This window comes from Bufo bufo, chromosome 3 (genome assembly GCF_905171765.1).
Source record: "Bufo bufo chromosome 3, aBufBuf1.1, whole genome shotgun sequence".
NCBI lineage: Eukaryota > Metazoa > Chordata > Amphibia > Anura > Bufonidae > Bufo > Bufo bufo.
In genome coordinates this window covers 424,060,432-424,087,142 of record NC_053391.1, presented here as the reverse complement: position 1 = coordinate 424,087,142, position 26,711 = coordinate 424,060,432, and the positions used below count along the sequence as shown (strand labels likewise).

The window sequence follows — 26,711 nt, the reverse complement described above, 5'->3', positions numbered from 1 at the left end:
CGACAAACCTTTCTCCAATAGAGAAATATCTGTCGTGGAAAAAATATGGCCGGATAAATTGATTACCTTAGGCTCATTGTAAGATGGTCTCGCAGTCACGGTGGATTCGGGTTGTCTCTTTCTCCCAGGTCCATTCCCCTGCTCCATCTTTCTCTTATTGCGAGTCAGGCGAGTAGGATTGGTGTCCTGTGACTGGGAATCTCCAGCAGATGATACAGAGGACACTGAAAAAGATCTACTGCGGGCCCTGTTCTTGTTTCTGTGATTGTTAAGTTCTCTATTTTTCCATTTATAGACACGGTTTTGTTGTAAGTCGTTACTATCCCTAGAGAACTTCTGAATTTTTACTTCCTGAATCTCTTTTTCCCAAATTGGGTATTGTGTATCTAGTTGCTCTTGGAAATTTTTCAGATTATCTACGCTGCAATTACTGGACAGACATGCTTATAGTGAATCAATTTCGCTATCCATTTGCTCCAGGCTCTTTTTATTGTGACCAATCAGAAGCTCAATAAATTTGAAAGAGCTCTGATTGAAAATCTCCTCCCATTTGGAGGCAAACGTATCATCCTCAATGGGGAAAGAGGGGAAGACTTGTATCCTTAGACCACGTGGTATAAGACCTCTCTGGAGGTATTTTTCCAGAAAGGCCTTATTCCACCACGTGCGTGCTCTTTTATGTAATAGTTGTTGTAGTGAATTCTGGGTCTCTTTAGTTGTGCCACCGCTGGGACCACCCACTGCTCCCTCGTCCTTGAAGACGGCATCAAGTTGGGAAAGCCAGGACAATTCTCTGGCCCTGTAGTCCATAATGATCGTTGGGAAAGTTGGGAAAGCCAGGACAATTCTCTGGCCCTGTAGTCCATAATGATCCATAATGATCGTTCAGGTCAATAGATCTGTGAAAATACACAGTACATAGTTAGTCAGAAGAAAAAAGAAAAGACCCCGGGTGTCCCAAAAACACATGGGGGACAGTGCATACCCAATGTAAATGGTACCCGTAAAAAGGTAACTCGGTACAAGCTCTGAGTATAATGACAAAGGAAGAGAAAAGAAGCTCAAAGTACCAAAAGGAATAATTGATAAATAAATATTTTATTTGAATTGTATCAAAACATGATTAAAAACACATACAGGTGATGCCATGAACAGGGTATTTTCACAGATCTATTGACCTGAACGATCATTATGGACTACAGGGCCAGAGAATTGTCCTGGCTTTCCCAACTTGATGCCGTCTTCAAGGACGAGGGAGCAGTGGGTGGTCCCAGCGGTGGCACAACTAAAGAGACCCAGAATTCACTACAACAACTATTACATAAAAGAGCACGCACGTGGTGGAATAAGGCCTTTCTGGAAAAATACCTCCAGAGAGGTCTTATACCACGTGGTCTAAGGATACAAGTCTTCCCCTCTTTCCCCATTGAGGATGATACGTTTGCCTCCAAATGGGAGGAGATTTTCAATCAGAGCTCTTTCAAATTTATTGAGCTTCTGATTGGTCACAATAAAAAGAGCCTGGAGCAAATAGATAGCGAAATTGATTCACTACAAGCATGTCTGTCCAGTAATTGCAGCGTAGATAATCTGAAAAATTTCCAAGAGCAACTAGATACACAATACCCAATTTGGGAAAAAGAGATTCAGGAAGTAAAAATTCAGAAGTTCTCTAGGGATAGTAACGACTTACAGCAAAACCGTGTCTATAAATGGAAAAATAGAGAACTTAACAATCACAGAAACAAGAACAGGGCCCGCAGTAGATCTTCTTCAGTGTCCTCTGTATCATCTGCTGGAGATTCCCAGTCACAGGACACCAATCCTACTCGCCTGACTCGCAATAAGAGAAAGATGGAGCAGGGGAATTTACCTGGGAGAAAGAGACAACCCGAATCCACCGTGACTGCGAGACCATCTTACAATGAGCCTAAGGTAATCAATTTATCCGGCCATATTTTTTCCAAGACAGATATTTCTCTATTGGAGAAAGGTTTGTCGTATGCACCCAGCTGCGGTTTTGACTGCTTCACCGCCATCAAGGATCTGCATCTTTTCGGGCGTTCCTTGATGATGAAGAGGTGGCATGCTAGAGGCGATTCCATCGGAGTCCTCAACACTGAGGATGAGCAACGCGCTCTCCGTGTGTTGGAGGACCTACTAGTAGAACAGGAGGGACCGGCCACCAATGTTACTAATGTGATACCATCGGAGATTAGAAAAAAGTCCAAAAAATTTCCCCCCCTGTCTTTGTGTCTGGCGATAGATCTTTTTGTCAAGACGGTCAGTAGGGATTTCAAACAAATACCCACGTCAATACGACATGACAATCTTCATAGGGACCAACGGCTTAGTCTTGACAGATTAAAAAACATCAAAGATGTGATTTATAAACCGGCTGACAAGGGGGAAAATTTGGTGGTCTGGCCCCGGAATATGTATCTAGCAGAGGCATATCGACAGCTTAATGATCCAATTTGTTACCAGAAATTTAATTTTAACCCCTCCATTTCCTTTAGAGGTGAATGGTTGAAAATCCTGGATACTGGTTTGGAGAAGAACATCATCTCCAAACAGTTGTACGAAGCCTTAATTATCCAGGAACCGTCCATCCCCACTTTGTACCTTTTATCCAAGGTCCATAAGAATGCATCTGTACCTCCAGGTAGGCCCATTATTTCTGGGTGTAACAGTATGGTGGAAAGTATTTGCAAACTACTTGATTTTCACCTAAAACCCCTTGTGGAAACTTTACCATCTTACGTCAGGGATACCTCTGATTTCCTGAAGAGGATACAGGGAATTATCCTTGATGATGACAACATCATGGTAACGTGTGATGTAGAATCCCTCTACACTAGTATTCAACATGTGGATGGGTTGAGGGCAGTAGAGTTTTTCCTCTCTGCCAGCAACCTACCTAGGGATTGTACTCACAAGGAACTTTTTCTCCTTCAATGGGTCCTTTTTTCTGCAGCTCCAGGGGACAGCAATGGGGGCGGCTTGTGCGCCTGCGTATGCCAACCTGTTCCTGGGGCTGTGGGAAAGGGACCTATTCCTGTCAGACGGACACGTTGTCATGGACCGCCACCATTTTATGGGCGCGGTACATAGACGACGTCTTTTTGATCTGGCAGGGAACGGAGGAACAACTTCATGGCTTTTTCAAGTTACTCAATACCAACTCCAGAAATATAAATTAATCTATGCACCGCATAAATATAGGGTGGACTTTCTGGATGTATCCATATTTAGGGATAGTGGCGGATACCTCAGGACTGATGTTTTCCGCAAGGAGACAGCTGTTAATGCCTACTTGCACGCAACCTCTTTACATCCCAAGAACACCATCTCCGCAATTCCCATCGGCCAATTTCTACGCATCCGCCGGATATGTTCCGACGATGCGACTTTTGAAAAACAAGCCAGTGACCTGAGGGATCGGTTCCTCAGGAGAGGCTATAGCCACCGATCCATCAAAAAGGCCTACTGGCGGGCCAAGACTCAGGGACAGTCCCAACTTCTACAAATCAAGGGAGATAGGGTATCCGATAATAAGACCAGATTCATAAGCAAATATCACTCCTATTGGGATGAAATGAGAAACTGTCTGGCCTCACATTGGTCCATTCTAATGACTGATCCGGTTTTGGAAAAACTTTTACCAACACGACCCCTGGTCACAGCACGTAGGGCCAATACCCTGCGAGATAATCTGGTCAGAGGTTATCTCAAACCAGCCCCTTCCCCTTTGTTCCCGGGACAGGGTGGTCCCAAGACTGGTTTCAGACCATGCGGCAGATGTGCCGCATGCCCCAATATGGAGCGTGCTTTTGATTTTGTGGATTCCGCTGGAACCAGAATGTTCAAGATCAATCAATCGCTCACGTGCTCCAGCACACGAGTGGTATATTATGCCCAGTGCCCCTGCCCCAAGATCTATGTAGGTCTAACAACACGTGAGTTAAGGGTCCGTGTGAGGGAGCACGTGAGGGATATTTTAAATGCACAAGAATTGAAGGAAGCTGAAGTCCTTAAACCCATCGCGAGGCACTTTAAGGAGTTTCATTCATGTAACCCAAAACTCCTTAGGGTGAAGGAGATTGACTGTATTCAGGCGGATCTACGTGCGGGAAATGTATCCAAGAGGCTGGCTCAACGAGAGAGCCGTTGGATTTGGACCCTGGGGACCTTACGTCCCAGGGGCCTCAATGATAATCTGGGATTCTCTGCTTTTCTGTAACCGCTGGGCCCACAACTGTGGATCCCATTATTTCTTTTAACAGTATGTGTGTTATTAACTTACAATTTTTTTTGATTCACTGTAATTTTGTCTTCTTTTCCAGCACTTTATCATTTTCTTGCAGGACCTCATTTCTTTTCACTTCTCATCTGATCCATTACAGCATTGGACTCTCTTTCCCTGGCCGTGTTTTTCACCATTGGAGCCTTTGCTATATTGCCGTCAATTACAGTGACAAACTGTCATGACGTTATATTGTTATCATTCATGGTGACATATTGTCATAATGTGCCCGACATACTATTTTTTGTTTATTATTATTATGCTTTACTTTTATATTTTTTTATCCTATTATCTTGTATATTATTTACACATTTCTATGGAGTTCACTTTTGTTAGGAATATAATACACATTATGTGTATCAACTGTGTATTTGAATCTAATATCATGATTTTTTGATGTTCACATTATTGTAGGCTCATATATTTAATTAATTTTTCACCACCGCACTTTGTGTTTATCATTATCTTTGGCTACGCCAACTATGTATTACTGGCTTCAGCCCAGTACCATTCACTATTATTTCTATTTTTGTTCACTATTTTGGTCACTTGCATCATTACCTGTATTTCCCTCTCATTATAATTATGGACCCACTGATTGCGATAATTAATTGGTTATTATGTGTGGTTACGGTATGTCCGATTAATTATGTATCCATCTATTACTGTGATTATGGATTTGTGGTTTTCATAATTTGTAAAACTCTCTTATACTCATAAATCCATATCTATATACATGCACTCTTGCACTTTCCAATGTATTGTTATATTTAGGGTATGTTATTCATATCATATCACAGTATATATATCATGTAGTTTACCACTTTATTGATTTCTTTCTATATAACCACTGACCTGTTGACTGCTACGATCATGTTCTGGATCTATTATCATCTTTAATCATGACCTGTCTTTATTCCAATCATGTCTCTATTTTAACCATGGATTTATTGATTGCGGCAATCACAGACCAGTGGATTTCATGTATTTTTTATTTTCTTTTTTCTTTTATTTTTTGTTTATATGTATTTTCTAATGTCTTTATTTATATATTAAGTTATTAAAAGAATTTCATATTATATGATAAGCATACATCTGGCATTTTTGCCATAGATATACCTGCTGGTGTGCCTTATATATTATTCTGCCTCTGATGGAGATTATTTACTTCATGGCTGGGGACTGTATCTTGTTATATTGACGTTCTGTTTCTCCTCCCCTTCTGTGATGCGTGCGCGCGTCATCTGGCGCCCCGCGCCCGCGCGTCCTCACGTCATTGCCGCCCGATCAGGTGACTTTGTCATGTGATGTGGGCGTGCTGGCGGGACGCCGGCCGCGGGGTATCCGGATGTGTCAGTGTTGGATTCGCGCGCGCCAGTCAGCAAACACACCTGGGGACGAGTAAGTGCTGTTTTCTCATTGGTTTAAGGAGACTTTAAATACCTGGTTCACAGTGATGGCGTTACCCCCTGACGAAGGCACGCCGAAACGCGCGTTGGAGTGGCGCCATCCTGGATTGTCTGTTCACACAAGGTTCACTCTAGGTAAGCTTTAGGTCACAGTCTCCCTCCCACGGCTTTGTGCTGCCGACGTTGAGATTTCTCACCTGGCTTTTTCATTGCTTTGCTGGTCTTATACATATATCTTCATTTCTCCTTTGGTCAGCATACTATGCACCACAGCCGTGGCTGGTTCTCTCAATGACCTTTCCTTACCTTATATCATCTCATAATTTTTTGTCATATCTGGCCCATGGGCTGGTCATTGTACCTTACATTTTTTCATGACCTTACTATTATTGTACTATATACTTTGTGACCTGTGTGTCCATCCAGGGTGGCGCTTGTTTTCTCCTTTCCCTGCTCCCACTACCCTGTTCATGGCATCACCTGTATGTGTTTTTAATCATGTTTTGATACAATTCAAATAAAATATTTATTTATCAATTATTCCTTTTGGTACTTTGAGCTTCTTTTCTCTTCCTTTGTCTCAATATATAGTTAGAGTAGTACTGTATTTATATTGCATGCACAATTTTAGATATGTTTGCAAATTTGTTAAAAAGGAAAAACTTAAATTTTGCATGGACATAAGTATTTAGACCCTTTACTATGACACTTGAAATTAAGCTTTCGGAGTCTCCCATTTCTCTTGATCATCTTTGAGATGTTTCTACACCTTGATTAGAGTCCACTTGTGGTAAATTCAGTTGATTGGACATGATTTGAAAACATCACACTCCTGTCAATATAGGGTCTCGCAGCCGACAATGCATATCAGACGAGAAACCAAGCCATATGGAAGAAAGAACTGCCGTAGAGCTCTGAGACAGGATTGTGTGGATGCACAGATCTAGAGAAGGGTACAAAACATTTCTACACACTGACCATCTTAAATGTATGAAGTTTAGAACAACTAGGACTCTTTCTAGAGCCGGCTGCCCCACCAAAAGTACCTTGATAAGAGAGGTGACCAAGAACACAATGGACACTCTAGCTGAGCTCCAAAGATCCTGTATACAGATGGAAGAAACTTCCCGAAGGTCAAACATCACTGCAGCATTCCACCAATCTAGGCTTTATGTCATAGTGAGAACCAACATGTACCTCAGATATAACAATTGAATTAATAAGGGGGCCTAGACATATAATTTGCAACTCCTATCCTGACCACCCCAATAGCCCCCATAAATAATGCAAGAATGTTCACATATAATGTGTAGCAAATCTTTATTGATGATAAAAATAAATTATAGAAACAAGGTGAACTGAAGACAAAAAGGAGGAGGAGGTCAAAAGGACCCCTTACTCCAAATAACCCCTGATAGAGGGGACCACACAAAAGCAACACTCAATGTAGTCAGCTCAATGTAGTATTGGTATATATACCCATGGGTAAAAATGTACATGTAACCTGAAAAATACACGATGAGTGATCAACTATCATTGTGCAAGGAGATCTAAATAGAGCTGCATACAAACAATGAATAAAAAGCCAGAACCGTGTCCAGTCAGGAATTAACACACTGAGATGTGTCAATAGGTACGCATACCAAAGTATGTATGCTAAGGCTACAAGTAACACTAATCAATGAAACATAATGAGCATTAAACCCACAATGAAACCATTATTATACATGCACCAAAGGTAGAACTGTATACATATGGTGTGCGGAAATCAGTGACATGTCGGAATGGTATCCAGTCACCAAATCATATGCTGTGGCATAATGATAGATTCGCACGCCACAAAATGTATGTTGAAGCTGCATGAAACAGAACAGTAAAGCTGCAAATAACAATGGTCAATTACCCATGATGAGCGAAGTACCCGAGGCTGAAAGTATACTGATGCCCCAACGCGCGTTTCGCCACCCTACTGGCATCGCCATTGTTATTTGCAGCTTTACTGTTCTGTTTCATGCAGCTTCAACATACATTTCGTGGCGTGCGGATCTATCATTATGCCACAGCATATGATTTGGTGATTGGATACCATTCTGACATGTCACTGCTCACTGATTTCCGCACACCATATGTATACAGTTCTACCTTTGGTGCATGTATAATAATGGTTTCATTGTGGGTTTAATGCTCATTATGTTTCATTGATTAGTGTTACTTGTAGCCTTAGCATACATATTTCGGTATGCGGACCTATTGACACATCTCAGTTTGTTAATTCCTGACTGGACACGGTTCTGGCTTTTTATTGGTCCCCATTCATTGCCTGTGCAGCTCTATTTAGATCTCATGATAATGATAATGACAATGATAGTTGATCACTCATCGTGTATTTATCTGGTTACATGTACATTTTTACCCATGGGTATATATACCAATACTACATTGAGCTGACTACCTGTGTTGCTTTTGTGTGGTCCTCCTTTTTGTCTTCACCTTGTTTCTATAATTTCTATTTCTGTTATATAATTTATTTTTATCATCAATAAAGATTTGCTACATATTATATGTGAACATTCTTGCATTATTTATGGGGGCTATTGGGGTGGTTTATGTCATAGTGGACAGAAGCCTCTTCTGAGTGAAAGACACCTGAAAGTTTGAAAAAAAGCACCCAAAGGTCTCTCAGACTGCGAGAGACAAGATTATCTGGTCTTAAACGCAGATTGAACATTTAGGCCTCAATTCTAAGCACCATGTTTGGAGGAAACCAGGCACTGCCCAATACCATCCTTACAGTGAATCATGGTGATGGCAGCATCATGCTGTGGGACTGTTTTTCAGCAGCTCAGACAGGAAGACTGGTCACAGTTCATGGGAAGCTGAATATAGACAGATATTGCTAATGAAAACCTGATACAGAGTACTGTAGACCTCAGAGTGTGCCAAAGATTTACCTTCCAACAAGACAATGACCCTAAGCACACAAGCAAGACAACACAGAGAGTGGCTTAGGGAAAAATCTGTGAATGTCTTTGAGTGGCCCAACCAGAGGCCTGACTTGCACCCTATCGAACATCTCTGGAGAGACATGGAAATGGTTGTCCACTGACAGTCCCTGTCCAACCTGACAGAGCTTGAGAGGATCTGCAGAAAAGAATGGCAGGAAATCTCAAAATGCAGGTGTGTAAACCTTATGGCATACTGAAGAAGACTGGAGGCTGTAATCACTAGTGATGGACACATCTGCCGGGACGGTTCGTGAACGCGATCAAATGTTCGCGAACATCAAGTTTGCCGCAGGTCCCATTCATTTTAATGGCAGGCGAACCTGAAAAACCTTCAGCTCATATTTGCAGCCAAGAAATAATTACTAGAAGTGCACAAATAGTCCTACAACATGGACAGTGACATACCAGATGTATTATTCGAATTTGCGATCTCCATTCATTATTTTTTTGAAATGCAAAATATCGGCAATATAATTTTCGCGTACTCGCATGGGCACACCGGTTATAATTATTTCCTAGTTCCTAGTGTGATCATGTATCAGTCATTTTCTTAGTATACCTACTATTGCTGTGTTTTCGCTCTGTTGCCGTGTTTTCGCTCTGTTCATATTAATATAGCTGCGACCAGACCTCTTGCTTTTTAGCAACTGTAGGCTGCCCAGTGCAATTTTTTATTCATTTTTTACTGTGACACGGCATTGGTAGCAGTTAATACTTTGCACACCCATTAAATGGATATGTGTTTAACTATATGTCATTCTAGGGTTATTTACATTGGACCCATTATGTGTGGCTGATTATTTTTCAGATTCTCTGGTCCGTCTCCTTGTTAGTTCGGTACATGCGAGGGTGGGGATTATTTCCCGGCTACACGGGGTTCCCCGTCTTCCCATGACCGTGTGCCTGTCGTCATTTTTGTGTATATTTCATGTATTAATAAAACTGCATATATTTTATGAGTGTTTTCCTTATTCTTTTGTGGTTATTGGTTAGTCTTTTTTGCATTATACCTCTGGTACTGAGTTCTCGAATTGGTGGTTCCACCTGATGGATGTGTCATGGGTCAAAGTTCTTCACAATGTAAAAGAATATGGCGGGCGCATGTTCGGCAAATCGCGAACGAGCAAAGTTTGCCGTGAAACGACCGCCGGGCGAACTGCAAGGCCATCACTAGTAATCACTGCCAAAGGTGATTTAACTAAGTATTGAGTAAAGGGTCTGAATACTAATATCAATGCAAGATTTTAGTTTTTTCTTTTCAATAAATTAGCAAAGATTTCTAACATTCTTTTTTCACTTTGCCATTTTTGAGTGCAGAATGATAGGGAAAATGTTTAACTTTTTTTTTTTTTTGCATAAGGCTGCAACATAAAATGGGAAAAAAGTGGTGTCTGAAGTCTTTCTGAATGCACTATACTTTATTATATAGTATGCGAGTATGAATATTACATATTAATTATGATGCTCTATGAATAAAGTCAGTGGGGCAGATTACTAATCCTGTCTAATATTTAGGCAATGCAAACTTAGACTGAGAGTCAAAAGATCTGTCAGATTTGTCACAGTGGCTTACACAGTATGATGTATTTGGTTAATCTTCTTTATACCACCTTTTGGTTGGATTTGCTCCCAATTTTTTTTTTTGCGTACTTTGTCACATTTTAAGCCACAGCCTTCTTACTAAGCCATTCCCTTTCTAAGGCTAGTTTACCACTAATGATTGAGAGCTCTGGCAGGCTGTTCTTGCAGGGGATAGCCTGCTGGAGTTCTCTCGATCCGGCATTTCTGAATGCTACCTGCTGCCCGCCAGCCTAATTAATTATAATGGCGACCAGCTTTTACATCTTTGATAAGTATTTGTGTATCTGTATGTATGTAGTGAGTGTGTATATCTAAGCATATAGATGCCCATATGTATGGTTGTATGGAGTCTGTGGGTGCATGTATGTGTATAACTAAATTTAGGACCGCACCTTTAAAATTCCTTTTATGGAAACTGAACAGAACTTATCAGCCAATGTCCATTGTATCCTTGCTTCACCCATTAATGTAAAAATATGAAAATGATTTTGAGCTAAATTTATTTTTTCAGTTGGTCTTTATTAACATTTGGAGCCCCTTTCTCTGTACAGCCTTGGAATTCTCTAGTAGCATGCTCTGTATTTTTACTGTGTTTCATCAGGCAGTTCAGCTGAGGGCTCCTTATCTCTGACCTCCTAAACATTATAACTCAATTCTTATCTTACTAATAAGAATGTGGCTTATATAAGTGTTTATGACCTTTTAGTAATTTAGAATGATTCACACAGCTAGACAGTTAACCTTTTGTGACAGAATGGCTGACTATTCTTAATAAATACCAATTGAAAACATGATTTTTAGCCCAAAATGAGTAAAATACAATGATAAAGAGAAAATGCCCCCAAAGATATACATTGCCTTTAAACAAAAGTTGACTGAACTCTTGGCTATTCACAGTTGGAATAAATATTACTTTAGCATATTCACTGGCTAGACCCACAAGGCAGTTGCTGACTTTATAAACCATACACGTCAGGTTTATTGGCCTAAAAGTGGGCTGCTTGGTGGCTCAGTGGTTAACACTGGTGCCTCGCAGCACTGGGGTCCTGGGTTTGAATCCAACCAAGGACATCTGTATGGAGTTTGTATGTTCTCCCCATGTTTGTGTGGGTTTCCTCCTGGTTTTCCGGTTTCCTCCCACACTCCATCATATGGATACCTTCTGGTTGGCCTGAGCCAAACATTATTGATTTTGCACAGTTTGCTCTGCCGGTTTCAGCTATACAGTATTTGAATCTATTATTCTTCAGACCAATTCACGTTCTTGGCATTTATTGTAAAACATTCTGATGAATGTTGTCTGCTCCGCAGGAGACCAAGTGACAGTCTGTCTTCTATTGAGAATCCAGTTAAATACAACCCAATGTATGAAAGTGACATCACAGGCTACAGTCATTATTATAAGAGATATCCACAGCTCCCGTCAACCAGCACATCTACAAGTCCTGAGACATCAGCGGACTTCAGTAGTGAAGAGATCCGGCACATTTATGAAAACAGTGAGCTCACTAAAGAGGTACGTAGATTATCATAGGAAAGTTTTGCTGCCCTGTACACATCTTGTTTATAATACTATTGTGTTACATATTACTTTCTCTTTAAGCATTTATTTAACATGCAGATTATTATTTTTTACTTTTCTACTCACACAATCTAGACTAACTAGCAAACTGATTTTTTTTTATCTCATTGGAAATTTCATGAAGAGTTTACGATATATGGGCCTCTTCAGTTTCTATAACTGACACTGATTTCAATGACAGTAGTTGGACACACAGGGTCAGCTGGGCCTTGTCTACACCTTATACTACTTACAGTAACTGCATATTACTGTTTACTTGGAAGTCATATTTTGTTCTATTATGTATTTTGTAGGAAATACAGGATCGAATACGAATAATAGAACTATATGCAAAAGACCGACAGTTTGCTGAATTTGTGAGGCAGCACCAAATGTAAGTCATGTATTTTCTCACTAAATGCTCAATTTTAAAAGGATTTTTTTTTAGTTTTTTGGATTCAGATAGCTATAGTAAAAGTTGACCATGTGGTCACTGCAACACACGGGCAATTTCTAATACACAGAGAGGAAGCCAAATATAAAGGACCACATAGCATCCAGGCAAATACTATTAAACAGCATCAGGTCTAGTGCAGTGAAAGTTATAGTCTACATACCTGGAGGCCTAGCACAGTGAAAGGGTTAATGTCTGTATCCCTGGTGGTCTAGGGTAGTAGAGGCGTTAATATCAATAATCCTGGTGTTTGAGGACAGTGAGCGGATTAATTCCAGTATGTAAGGATTCATGGTGGTCTGGGTCAGTGAAGGGATTAATGTTAGTCTACCTTGTGGTCTAGCGCAGTAAATATGCTAATGTAAGGATTCCCGATATTCTTTGGTCCATGCTCTAGAGTTGTCCAGCTTTAACAGGAGGCTGAACACTGAATACAGAGAGGGGATAGTGACGACCATGTAGCTACTGTACAGCTGCACAGTTGTTTTTTTGATTGGGCAGAGCAATTCAGGAACATTCTGCCAATCATTGGGGGGAGCTCTCTGAGCGAGGCTAGTCACATTGTTTAGAAGGACATAAAAAAACCCATCAAAGCTCCATGTGCCCTTAGAGGTGTTGCCCATAACAAACTGATCTACCCTGAAGATATGCACATTGTTTTATTCTTAATATTGTTTCTGTGTATTGTGTGACAGGTCTGTTGAAAATGTTAGAAAATCAAGTTCAACAAGTTAATTTTTCATCTGCTTTATTACCTGGTTACGGAGAAAAAAGGTAAAAGTTTTGAGTTGTTCTTTTTTTGGATAATTATTGTTCAGAACTCCAGGAAAAATCTATACACGGTATTATGCCTATGACAGGGCACGGTGCACAGAATTCAAAACACGTTAGAGGTAGAAGTTATGCACCACCCTTAAACTTTTGGGACACACTGCTTTCAATTAGTGATAAGACTTGTACTAAACTGCCCCCAGATGCCGGATGATCGTCTAGAAGACTTATGTGTGACATCTCTGTGCATGAGATGTGGTAAATGTTAAAGGATTGTCCCTTGATGAAGTATTACATTTCTCTGTTAGATCACCAGTCTTGTACAGTACAGGAAAATAAACTGCTGCATATTAGTTGTAAAAATGTGAAATTTGCTTGTTTACAAGAAAACATACTGTAACTAGTCTGGCTGTTCAGATGGATATGATTCTATTTATGCATAATGAATCATTCATCTGTTATATTAGAGAGGTTGTCCAGTTGTTTAAAGTTGATGATGACCTATCCTCAGGATAGGTCATAAGTATCAGCTCAGCAGGGGTCCAACTCCCGACACCACCACCGGTATGGTGTTTAAGAAGGCCACAGCCCCCTCGCAGCTTACCAAGCACAGAGCTGCCCATTGGATAGTGGTTGTGCGTGGTATTGCAGCTCAGCCCCATTCACTTAAATGAGACTGAGCTGCACTTAGGACATGTGACCAATGAATATGACATCACTAGCTTAGGACTCCCACCAATCAGATACTGATGACCTATCCTGTGGATAGGCCTTAAATATCAAAATATTGGCAACCTCTTTAAAATTATGAAATGCAAATTGACATATACAGCTTTTGGCCTGACTATTCCCCAGTGAAATCATTATCAACCAATGGTCAATTAATCTCATTAACATCTCTCTTCTCTGCCAGTAAATATATCAGACCTGCTTAGCATCTTTGTTAATCATTAGTATCATCATAACTGTAAGCAGCTCTATAGGGAATAAGGAAAGAAGAGAACCATCGTATTCCTATAAAGTTAGGTCAATTCTAACAAAATATCTGTCTATGTAAATGAACATCTTAGATCAACAATTGAGTTACTGGTGTTAAGCTGGCTATAAACATAAGATAAAAGTTGGTGGGATCGGCTGATAATTTTATGTGTATGGGGTCCATGCCAGTATATGCAATATATATGGTACCACAAAGATCTAAATGGTTAATGAAAATCATTGTCATACATGTGAAACTTATCTAACCATAATCTTTTTCTGCTTTTCTTTTCTGCCCACTTTTTTTTGAGAAGAAACATCACTTTTTGCCATTAAAGTAGGAATGAGTTACCTCATGAAGAAGCAGTGTATGCCATGACTGTAAATATGTAGCCGTGGATTGTGGAATAATAGACGAATATTGTGTTTATCACTAGGAAAACAAATGTTTCTTTTTTAACAATATGTCCATTTCTACTTTTGTAACACTGATTGTTTCTTAGTTTTTCAGTAAGAATTGTTCTGCTGTTTGACTATATAGTTCTATAGGACATGTACACATATGTAAAGCTTTATGACTGTTTTGTGTCATACTTAGAACACAGACCTAAAGTCCATAGATAAGTTAGATGTTGTACTAACGTGTGTGACTTACATTTGTGTCAATTGCCTTTTAATACCGTATATTATTCCTTCTAATGTAGTCATCACTTGTTTCTATGTTGAGTTCTCAATATCATAATGCAGGGAGAGACATACAGTACACTGGGTAATACAATGTAATATGTAAGTGTAAACTCCAGCAGTCTGTCATACACAACTTTTTGTCTGTCTGAAAGCCGCCATTTATGCTGAAATTCGTCCAGATCCCCGGATCCCCATCCAAAATATTGGATGAGTATACATTAAGATTTCTCATCTGTCAACTGTTGGAGACTTTGGATTTTTTGAACTAATAATACTACTAAGGCAAAGAATATTTCTCAGGTTTCTCTATCTATCTATCTATCTATCTATCGATCGATCTACCTCATATGTATGTATGTATGTATGTATCTATCTATCTGTCTATCTTATATCTATCCATACATCTATCTCATATCTATCCATACATCTATCTCATATCTATCGATCTATCTCATGTGTATTATCTATCTAGAGAAGAAAAGAAAAAAAGCAGCACACATTAAATGCGGGTGCAAGTCCTTATAGGGGCCTGTGACCAAGGTCCCAAGTACATATAGAAGAAAAAAGGCAGCACTCCAGATTAGTGAAAAAAAGTGGATGGTTTATTCACCCATCTAGCAGCAACGTTTCAGCTCTCTCATTGGAGCCTTTGTCTAGGCTCCAATTAGAGAGCTGAAACGTTGCTGCTAGATGGGTGAATAAACCATCCACTTTTTTTCACTAATCTGGAGTGCTGCCTTTTTTGTTCTATATTTATCTATCTATGGGTCTGTTTAGCTATATGTCTATCTATCTATCTATCTATCTATCTATCTATGTCTCTCTATCGTATCTATCTCTGTATCATATCTATCTCTCTATCTATCCATCCATTCATTGACCCATCTATCTATGTGTGTCTGTGTAGATATATGTATATCTATCTATCTATCTATCTATCTATCTATCTGTGTTTATTGTATCTATCTATATCATATCTATCTATCTCTCTGTTGTATCTATCTATCTATCTATTCATTAATTGATCCATTTATCTGTGTGTGTTTGTGTATGTCTATCTACTATCTATCTATCTATCTATCTCAATTTCAAATTCAATAAGCTTTATTGGCAGGACTAAATACATATTAGCATTGCCAAAGAAAGTGGGAAATAATTGGAATGGGGATAGGGAAACATCGAGTGTTGGGGTTTAGTAGTCCATGGCATATCACACTCCTCTTACTCCGCTGTGTTCTCCTCCTCCCCAGTAGTATGGATACTTTCACTTCCTACTCCATGTATGTCTGTGAATCTATTTCTATCTATCTATCTATCTATCTATCTATCTATCTATCTATCTATCTATCTATCTATCTATCTATCTATCTATCTCCCATATAGCTATCTCTCTTTCTGTAGCTATCTCATATCTGCCTACATATCCATCTCACATCAGCCCCTCTCTGTAAGGCCTCATGCACACGACCGTATGGCTTTTTCAGTGTTTTGCGGTCCGTTTTTCACGGATCCGTTGTTCCGTTTTTTTGTTTCCGTTGTGTTTCCGTTTCTGTTCCGTTTTTCCGTTCCGTTTTTCCGTATGGCATATACAGTATACAGTAATTACATAGATGAAATTGGGCTGGGCATAACATTTTCAATAGATGGTTCAGCAAAAAACGGAACGGAAACGGAAGACATACGGATGCATTTCCGTATGTGTTCCGTTTTTTTTGCGGACCCATTGACTTGAATGGAGCCAAGCACCGTGATTTGCGGACAAGAATAGGACATGTTCTATCTTTTCACGGTACGGAAATAATGAAATACTGAAACGGAATGCACACGGAGACACTTCAGTATTTTTTGCTGAACCATTGAAATGAATGGTTCAGTATATGTTCCGCATACTGAACTACAAAAACGGCCAGTATACTGAACGCAAAATACTGTCGTGTGCATGAGCCCTAAGCCTGTCTGTGAACCTACTGATTTTCTCATTAGCTAGGAAATTGTTTGCCAAAAGCAATGTATTTGTCAAGGTGGATAACATATCACCTAGTATTGTGAGTGTGACAACTGATTGTGCTCCCAGCTTCATTTATGAGACTAATCAATATCTGATCAGTGGAGTCTGACACCCTGCATTCATGCTGATCAGCTGTTCTGCAGTAGCCCTGGTGTCAGAACTACACAGCTCCGTCCTTTGTGTAGTGGACAAAGCTGATTACAGCATACAGTAGTTGCTTCCAGTCAAGTGAATGGGAGCAGAGCTGCAGTAACCAGCTTTGTCCACTACACAAAGGACGGAGCTGTGTAGTTCTGACACCAGGGCTACTGCAGAACAGCTGATTGGCATGAGTGCAGGTTGTCAGACTCCACTGATCAGATATTGATGGACTATCCTGAGAAAGTAATCTCCACAATCCCCAGGATTGATGGTTGGAGAGGGGAAGCTTTGAATCTGAAGGAATGCCCCTACACCCAGGAATTAATGGTATTATAAGGACTATTTTATTTGCTTATATTTGGTGTATACATAGATTTCAGCAACACATCACACTGTATATAAGGCTGTTAGGTCATATTTTATTGTTTTTCAACCAAACAATACACTGACCATATAACTGTTTGATACTCTCTTGTTTGCATTATATGTCTGGCATTTGTGTACTTTAATGCTTATTGTGTGCCTTCTGTATTGCTAAACAACTGTTTTCATGTATATATAGAGGGTGCACGTCATCATTCTGCAGTTTACTACATTGAGAAATATAGATCCTGGGCATTATGACTGGGAATGTTACCTTGTTGGGTGGGATTTTATTAGAAGGCAATGTATTGCCATCCTCCCACCCAATATATACCTAAATAGCAAAAACTAAACTAAAAGAACAGAATCCACATTGTGTACAGTATTATAAGCTGAATGTACAAATAGCATAAGAACTACCTAAAATGTGCTCCTCCTGGAAACTGGTTAGACAATAGATGATAATTGTCACCCAGTGACTTGTCCATTTCTGTGTTGTCTGCTATATTATACGCATATTGTAACAACTACATACTAAAATGTTTCTGTTTTTGTACTTTGATATCACTTTCAAATATATACGTACTAGTAACTCTTATGTCAGTGTCCGAGTCCATTGTATATACAGTATGGGTCATATTGTTCATAACATTGAAGTGCATGCAACCTTAGTTTGCATTTTACTGATAACCTATAACATATTAAGTAATTGGATGACAAACTTTACAAAATACAGTATGTATACCACCTGACTTCATCATGATGGTATAATCGTCAGACAGGTTTGGTTACAGTCAGCTGTATTGTTTTCAATTCATTTATATGAAGAAGACATGGACATGGGGAAACTGTTGGTTGCCATTTATTTGGAGAACTATGAAGTAGGAGAACCGAGAGGCATGATTCCATTGAATGGAAAAGGTAGGATAAAGCTGCACTGCTTAAGGCCTCTTTCACACGAGCGTGTCCGGATGCGTCCCGATGCATTGCGGCAAACCCGCGCGAGTAGGTACGCAATTGCAGTCAGTTTTGACTGCGATTGCGTTCCGTTGTTCAGTTTTTATCGCGCAGGTGCAATGTGGTACACAGAAGTTCAGGTTTGGGTTCAAGGTTGTGTAGATTGTATTATTTCCCCTTATAACATGGTTATAAGGGAAACTAATAGCATTCTGAATACAGAATGCATAGTACAATAGGGCTGGAGGGGTTAAAAAATGTTATTAATTTTTTTAACTCACCTTAATCCACTTGTTCGCGCAGCCGGCATCTCTTCTGTCTTCATCTGTGAGGAAAAGGACCTTTGATGATGTGACTACGCTCATCACATGGTCATTCACATGATCCATCACCATGGTGATGGATCATGTGATGAGCGTAGTGACGTCATCAAAGGTCCTTTTCCTCACAGATGAAGACAGAAGAGATGCCGGCTGCGCGAACAAGTGGATTAAGGTGAGTTAAATTATTTTTAATTTTTTTTAACCCCTCCAGCCCTGTTGTACTGTGCATTCTGTATTCAGAATGCTATTATTTTCCCTTATAACCATGTTATAAGGGGAAATAATAATGATCGGGTCCCCATCCCGATTGTCTCCTAGCAACCGTGCGTGAAAAACGCACCGCATCCGCATTTGCTTGCGGATGCTTGCGATTTTCACGCAACCCCATTCATTTCTTTGAGGTCTGCGTTACGTGTAAAATGCACAAAAAGGAGCATGCTGCGATTTTCACGCAACGCACAAGTGATGCGTGAAAATTACCGCTCATGTGCACAGCCCCATAGAAATTAATGGGTCCGGATTCAGTGCGGGTGCAATGCGTTCACCTCACGCATTGCACCCGCGCGGAAATCTCGCCCGTGTGAAAGGGGCCTAAGAGTTGCAATTTGGAATGTTTTTACAGGGGCCCCTCAGTCCTACAAAATCATAAGGCAACCCCATAGAGGAATGAGGACTGGCATGTGAGTGTACAGACTGACCAAAAAATAAACGATAGAATCATATCTATTTACATTATATCCAATGTTGTACTATAGTATAGTACTATGGCACTGCTGCATATATACAGGTGAAACTCGAAAAATTTAAATATCGTGCAAAGTTCATTTATTTCAGTATTTAAACTTAAAAGGTGAAACTAATATATGAGATAGACTCATTACATGCAAAGCGAGATATTTCAAGCCTTTATTTGTTATAATTTGGATGATTATGGCTTACAGCTTATGAAACCCCAAAGTCACAATCTCAGGTACCCTTTGCTCAGGGGGTATGGATTATTGCCTGACTAGAGTGTGACACTTTGAGCCTAGAATATTGAACCTTTTCACAAAATTCAAATTTTAAGCTGCATTACTGCAACTCCTTTTAATTTGCATTACTGAAATAAATGAACTTTTGCACAATATTCTAATTTTTCGAGTTTCACCTGTACTCTATTCAAGGATGTAGTCCCTATAGGTTCTTATTACAAGCAGACCCATTTGCAACCAGTGTGCTGCTGTATAGTGCCTCTATGACTATTGCTTCCAGGGGATAATACCTCTATAATATAACATGCAACACCTTGTTGTGTCTCCGTGTACAATCTGAGGCACACAGAGGTTCACTATGGGCTACAAGAGTTCCATAAGTGCTGTACTATGGATGTGTATAACAGATCCATATGGATGTGTGACTGAAGCCTTGTGATACATATAAGGCTGATCTGAACAAGTGGTTAAGCATGAAATGGTAGTGGATAAATCTTAAAATAATGAATTTCAATCATTAGAAAAATTATGGTAGAAAGTGGTTGAATGGTGGATGGATAGACTCAGGAGAGTCAATGTGTGGTCAACGAGTCAGCATTGGGGTGTGTGGAATGTAGTGTCAAAAAAATAAAAACCCCGCATGCCCAAACTACAGGGGAAAAGTCTGACATGGTATCAAATATCTCCTTCTATACAAACTTCTATGAAAGACACATGATGACCCATTTACAATTTTGCCCTTTCTGACAGATTTCATATTGAGCCCACTAAAGCACTATTAGTCCTAGGCATATGCAATAACATACATGTTTAAATATAAAATTTGGTTCATACACATGTAGTGATGTGATAAAATAGAATTGAAATGCATCATATTAAAAGTCTGACCTGTTTAAAATAATGAATGTAGACCAGCATATACCTTAACCATCACTACACTTTGTAGCATTGAGGAGCTCAGTCGGTTTCCTGTAAAGCAGATTAGAAAAAGCACGTTGACATAGATTAGAGGGCAAGTAGGTAGCAGGAAAGCATTTTAAGCATATTACATGAGAGACTAAGATGGAAAAAGACAGATGACCCATAATTGAACTGCCACCTGTCAATCATTACCTTATAATAATCTCCTAACAGAGAAGGGTCATTTAGCACCCTGCTGTGCCCTTTAGCTTACTTGGTGTTACCTTCCTCTGACCATGTCATTTTATTATGTATAATGTATGACTATAGCTTTTTACTTTGTGTAATATGAACAGGTATCATCCTGCTAATCTATTACCGGTAGCAGTGGTTTCAATACTTATGTATTTGAACATTGCCTTATGACCAGGCATGGAACACAGAAGAAAACCATGGAGCACTACATAGCTCAAAAGCAGTTCAGTGTTTGGGCACTTGAATGCAGCAGAATTTCACCTCTGTAAAAGCTTTCAGATTTACAGAGCCGTAATATACACCCATCGAAGTTTATGGGTCCATATGCTCCTTATACCTTTATTTTTTTGATTCATATAGTATCAGACAACAATTGTGACATGCTCCTTCAGACACTGTAGAAGCATTACTTCTACGGGAGAATACCTTTGTAACATGGGTCCTACGGTGCTATATGGTAGCACACATGGAGGGAAATTTATTAAAGGGATTATCCAATTCTAAAAATGCCCCTCACAATGCCCGGGCCCCTCCTATAGATCATACTTAACCTGCTCCCTAGCCCCCATGTCACGTTGGATCCTTGCAAGTCCACCACTGCACCTCCCCATTGCATGGATCAAAACATTCAGCAATGGGGGTGTGTGTGTGCAGCTAATAGCAGGTTGCATCGGTGACCAGCCCCTTGTGTCACCCGTGATGCTAGGGAGGCTGGTCACCATCGCGGCCTGCTAGTGGCCGCACCCCAAACCCAGTCGCCTTACCATCCCCCCTACATCCCCCGTGGCCTGATGTTTTGATCCACATGAGAGGGAGATACAGCGGCGGCCATTCAGGGATCCGTAGTAATGCGGGTGCCAGGGAGCAGGGTAAGTATGATCTACAGGAGGGGTCCGGACATTGTGGGGGGAATTTTTAGAATTGGATAACCCCTTTAAGACTGGTGTCTTAATAACAAACCCAGTTGGAATACAGTGCATCAGAATTGTATGGGACAATAATTTTGGCACATCATAGGGAGTACCATGCACCAGAAATATAAATCTTTGCCAGCAACGGAGCTGGCATAGATTTTTGGTCTAATGAGAGACAGTTTTCTGGTGCTCAAGTTATTAAATGCAGTGGCCTGCCTCCTACCACCCATGCCCCTCCCATTGTTTGTAACACTGGCAAGGGTGGTGTAAAAGTGCAAAAATGTCACAATTTTAGTGGAATACTATTTGCACCAAAACTGCAACTTTTATATGCCAATTGGCATGCAAAAATGTTACTTTCTACCCCATTAAGCAAAGCTCAATTTGGGCCAGGAAATCTTGGTATTAAGATTTGTTCAGGCAAAATCTAAAATATTTCTTTGTCCAAATCCTGTAACTTTCTGTGCATTAAAGTAAAGGCCATAGTTTTGGGGACTGTTGGAAAAGAGGGTATTATTTATTATAATTTAGTCATATACTCCCATCTATTTACTGGACTGATCAATAGAAAACTATAATGATGAACTAGCAGGAAACCCATGGAAAATAAATGTCTATTAGTTATAGATCATGAAATGAAATGATGACATACTGTATGTTAGGAAATTTCAACACTGAAAGGCTGATAAAGATAAAAAAAAAAAAAAAAGAACAGTTTCCAATGTTACTTTTATTATTTTTGTACATCTACTGTAAATAACTGTAAAAGAAAGTAGGTCTTTAAAATCGGATAGTTAGCTTTTGTAAACCAGCAATATGGTTTAAGACTTATAAGTTAAGTATAAACCTTCTCAAATGAGTGGTTGAATCCACATGACAAAGAGAATGTGGTCACAAAACCACCTTAAAGGGGTTCTCCTGCAATTAATAAAAGTACTGAAAATACCTAAGTGTTGGAAAAACAGGTTAAATTTAATTGATAGAAGAATTTTCTGCTATCCTCTAAGCTAAACTAAATGATCCATACAAACCTATGATGGCATTTCCCCTCCTTTTTTTCTACAATAATAATCCTCTTATGAATTCTGCTGACAAAAATGACAGGGACTATACGGCATATAGTGGCATATAGTGAAGGGCATAGTGTCAGTACGGGGCCCTTGTTCTCAGTGCACTAATTTGACTTGATTAGGCCCAGCATCTAGGATTTAAAGGGTAACTGTAGACTAATTTGTCTTCGAAGTGCAGTCATGTTTCTCACTTTATTCTGGGCTGTAGACACAAATTTTAAGATTAAGGGTATTAACAGTTTATGGTCTGACTTGTCTGCATAAGGACCTTACCTTTCCTATGTCTACTTTAAACACTAAACTTCTGGAGGGACTATCCAAAATTGCAGTATAAAATTAAATAACATTTCAGTGCAGTGATCCTCTCAAACAAAGGCTCAATATACATTGTACAATTTAGAGAGGTGATGTTCTCAAACAAGAGGATTAATGAGATATAAAGAAAGTAATCAGGTCTACTGCAGTTCAGGGTTGATCTTCTCAAAGAGGTGGTCTAACGAAGACGGTTCACTGTATAGATAAATTGCTTCTTACTGTCAGCTATACCTTGCATGTGGCAAAGATACCCAAACTATGAAAATATACAGTAGCCATTCACTGAAAATAGCATATAAAGTACGTAAAGATGTGGGACTTTCTAACACTGAGACCTCGATAACAGCTAAACTACAGTGGTACATTGTTGGCTGGATGAAGTCTGGTAGGTGGGGGCTCTGTTACACACTTTGCATTGGAGCCATGCAGCTTCATATTACACCTCAGAGTTTGAGGATTACTATGAATCTTGATGTATATTATAAAATCACTTAATTGTATGCGCATATAAAAAAAAAATAATAAAGAATCCCTGTGTTCATTAAGTAACATTAGGCGCGTTAAAAATAACTAAATACATTTCTTCCATTTGGCTTAACTGATTTGTAGAAGATATCTCTACTGGTATCTTTTTAGTATTTTTGCTAAAATGCATAACAGCATTGTCTCTAAGAGATTACTAAATGCCATCAGGTGGATAATTGAATTTACGTTGAATAGCGTTAAACCTATATATAGGCAAATTATGTGTGGGCAGCAATCCTCCTAAGTGTAAGAATGCAAAGAACATGTGTCAGGAAAGTCAAAGCATTAGTTAATAGGATAGACGTCTGTATAGATCCTTCTGGACATGTTGAGGCTTTTTAATTTCTTGCTAATAGTCACAGGAAATGTAAAGTCTACTTAAGACCAAAGGAAGAATTTATGCTGTTATTAATAATGAATAGAAAAAGTGTCATTTAATATTAATACCTATCAAAGCTTCTTTATTTTAAAACTAGAAATTGCTATATTTCGTAAAGATTGACAGACCATAGAGTGAGGGAGCAACTGACTGGATTGGGCATGTTGGATTTCAACATGTCCTTATTCTTGGTTCCCTCATGAGATAAGCATGTAACAGAATGCAAGTCATTAGCCTCTCCCCCTGGGTCCTCACAGGGCAGAAATTGTAGTGGAACTTACAGTGTTTGTTCACCCTTGGAGACCTTTTCTGCAGAGCCCTTAGCATGGATGGACCCATGGTGGGAATCATACTTACCTGATCCTTTCTGCTGGGTTCTACCTACATTGTTCCACCTCTGGCAGATCTCGTGTCTCCCCATGTCAACATCTGGTTTGATTTGGGTCATATGGCCGCTGCAGTCAATGATTGGCCACAGCAGTGATGTGTCAATCATGCATCAAGTTACTGGGTCACATAATGCATGGGTTACAAACATGTTATGGCTGCGGCCAGTCATTGGGTGCAGCAGCCATGTGACCCATGTCAATCAGGATGTTGATGCGGGTAGACCCGAGACCTGCAGTGACAGAGGGGGAGCAATGGAGAACCCCGCAGCAAGTATCATGTAAGTATGAGTCCTGCCATGCTGGGAACTGTATAAAAGGTCCCTAGCGTGAGCAACCCATTTAAGGACTTCTCTAATTTTACTGCAGAAGAAAAGAAAGCCATGACATCACTGGAAAGAGACAAAGGGGCAAAGTGGTGGTCCTGGACTCTGAGCAACACAAAAAGTATACTGCAAACTTAAAAATAAAATAAAAAATATTTTTTTTTTACACCAATCAAGTCAGAAATTGGTAGTCTCATTCAGAATGTAGGAATATATGAAGATGTAATCTTATATATGTGACACATATGACCTACTGCTTAGACTAGAGGGGGTTCAACTAGGTCACTATGCTTTAAACTTGTATTGACACAGAAGCCTTGAACCACTCCATTTATCATCATTTGGGGTTGGAGAAGTGGCAATCTACCTTACAATGTGGGATATTAAGCTAACATTACACAATGAGTTAGTGCTAAAACTAGTGAAACTAACAAGGAACTTCTTCCTATTTGATGGTCGTTATTACTTCCAGCTCATGGGGAATCAGGATGGGTAACTCTTGTGCACCCATTTATGCAAATCTGCTCATGGGCTGGTGGGAGGCTAAGATCATCATTGTGGACCCCCTCTGCCACTGACATGCATCAATATGCCTGTGGCTGAGGTTCATTGATGATATTTTCATCTTATCAACTGGGGCTGAAGCCAGCTGTCTACAGTTTCACGATAAGTTTTGCCTAAGTGTCACCAGGGAATCAAATGGCTGCATAATAAACGTTGTATACAGAAAAAACAGCTACAAAACACTTTTCGAGGTGGGAGAGTGTCCAACCCCACGTGTTGAAAAATGCTATATCAAAGGGGTGTACCTTTCTCAGACAATATGCAGGGGTGTACTTCGCTCTTGGTTCCCTGACAAGGATTATCCAGATAGGGTCCTAAAAAAAGCTGTCCAAACAGCAGTTAAAAGTAAGCAGAATGCTCTTTCGGTCCCAAAAACATCACTCACCAGGCTAGAATCATTGGAGTCTAAGTCTATTAGGCACATGTACAAATTAAACAAAATGTAAAGAAATACTGGGGCATTAAGAAAGTTCTGGGAACTGAATGGCAGATCACGTTCAAATAAGGGAGCAGTTTGAAACACTGACTGGTCACAAGCCTCTTTACAACACCCCCTAGACAAGATAGATGACTATGTCATAGACCAAGTGGCACATTTCAATGTGGCGAGTGCTTAGCATGTGATCAGATACAATGCAAAAAAGGAGACGTTCCAGCACACAGTAAATCCACATGGTTGTTCGTCTTTATTGGTCTTCAAAATAGAATCAAGTACAGCATGTATCTACACCCACCACCGTGGACGGGTAACATGTTTCGAACCTTACATGGTCCTTAGTCATAACCTGTTCACGGTGAGTATCCACAGGAGTATATATCACCCCCCCTTGCCCCCACGATAGCTGGACAGGGTATAGAGGTTACACCCCTCCTGGAGGCACATCCTTAAAACACCTTCACCTGTCATAGAATAATAAGAAAGTTTAAACACATAAAAACCACACCTCACACACAGACCATGTGTATCTATACAGTACAAATGGAGTTGATAGTTAAAAACACACATGAAAGAAAAAAATGCAGCACAATACCCTAGAACAGCCACAATAAATCATGTGGACTCAAAAAAAAAACATGTGAACAAACTTCAAAATGGTAGTTCATAAGAATCTCCATACCAGGTCCAAGGAAATGCACAGATACTTTCTATGAGCATATGACATACAAATGGCCTGCACCGCAGCTATAATATCCATATAGTTTACATGACCACTATACATTACATTAAGTTGAAAAATTCTTAAAAAATACACAGGAGTTACAAGAAAACCACTACTGGTAATAATGCATTAATTCTCTCCTTAGGTTCAGTCCCATCGGATGACATGTTTTCAACCTAAACATTCAAAATGCCTCACGTAATAAGATCTTATTTTTTGTAACCCCTGCTCTAGGAGAGGGTGTTACTTTTTCAATTGCATAAGCCATAAAATTATCTACTCTTCTGTTGTGTACCTAAATAAAGTGACTTGCTGCACTGGAGATCCCGGCAGCCTGGGGGTTAGAAATATATTTAAGATGTTCTCGCAGCTGGTACATTTAATTATATAGATAACTCCCGT

General features: G+C 39.7%; 1 protein-coding gene across 1 annotated transcript in view; it reads left to right on the top strand.

The window, feature by feature from the left end:
- The window catches only part of IMPG2 (interphotoreceptor matrix proteoglycan 2), a 114,796-nt gene extending 100,358 nt beyond the window's left edge, over positions 1-14,438 (top strand). The window contains exons 18-21 of the mRNA XM_040422305.1: positions 11,613-11,817; positions 12,177-12,256; positions 13,012-13,090; positions 14,380-14,438. Coding sequence (XP_040278239.1) covers positions 11,613-11,817; positions 12,177-12,256; positions 13,012-13,051 — 325 coding nt within the window. The 3' untranslated portion in view covers positions 13,052-13,090; positions 14,380-14,438. The remainder of the gene's footprint in view (positions 1-11,612; positions 11,818-12,176; positions 12,257-13,011; positions 13,091-14,379) is intronic.
- Positions 14,439-26,711: the final 12,273 nt, after the last annotated feature.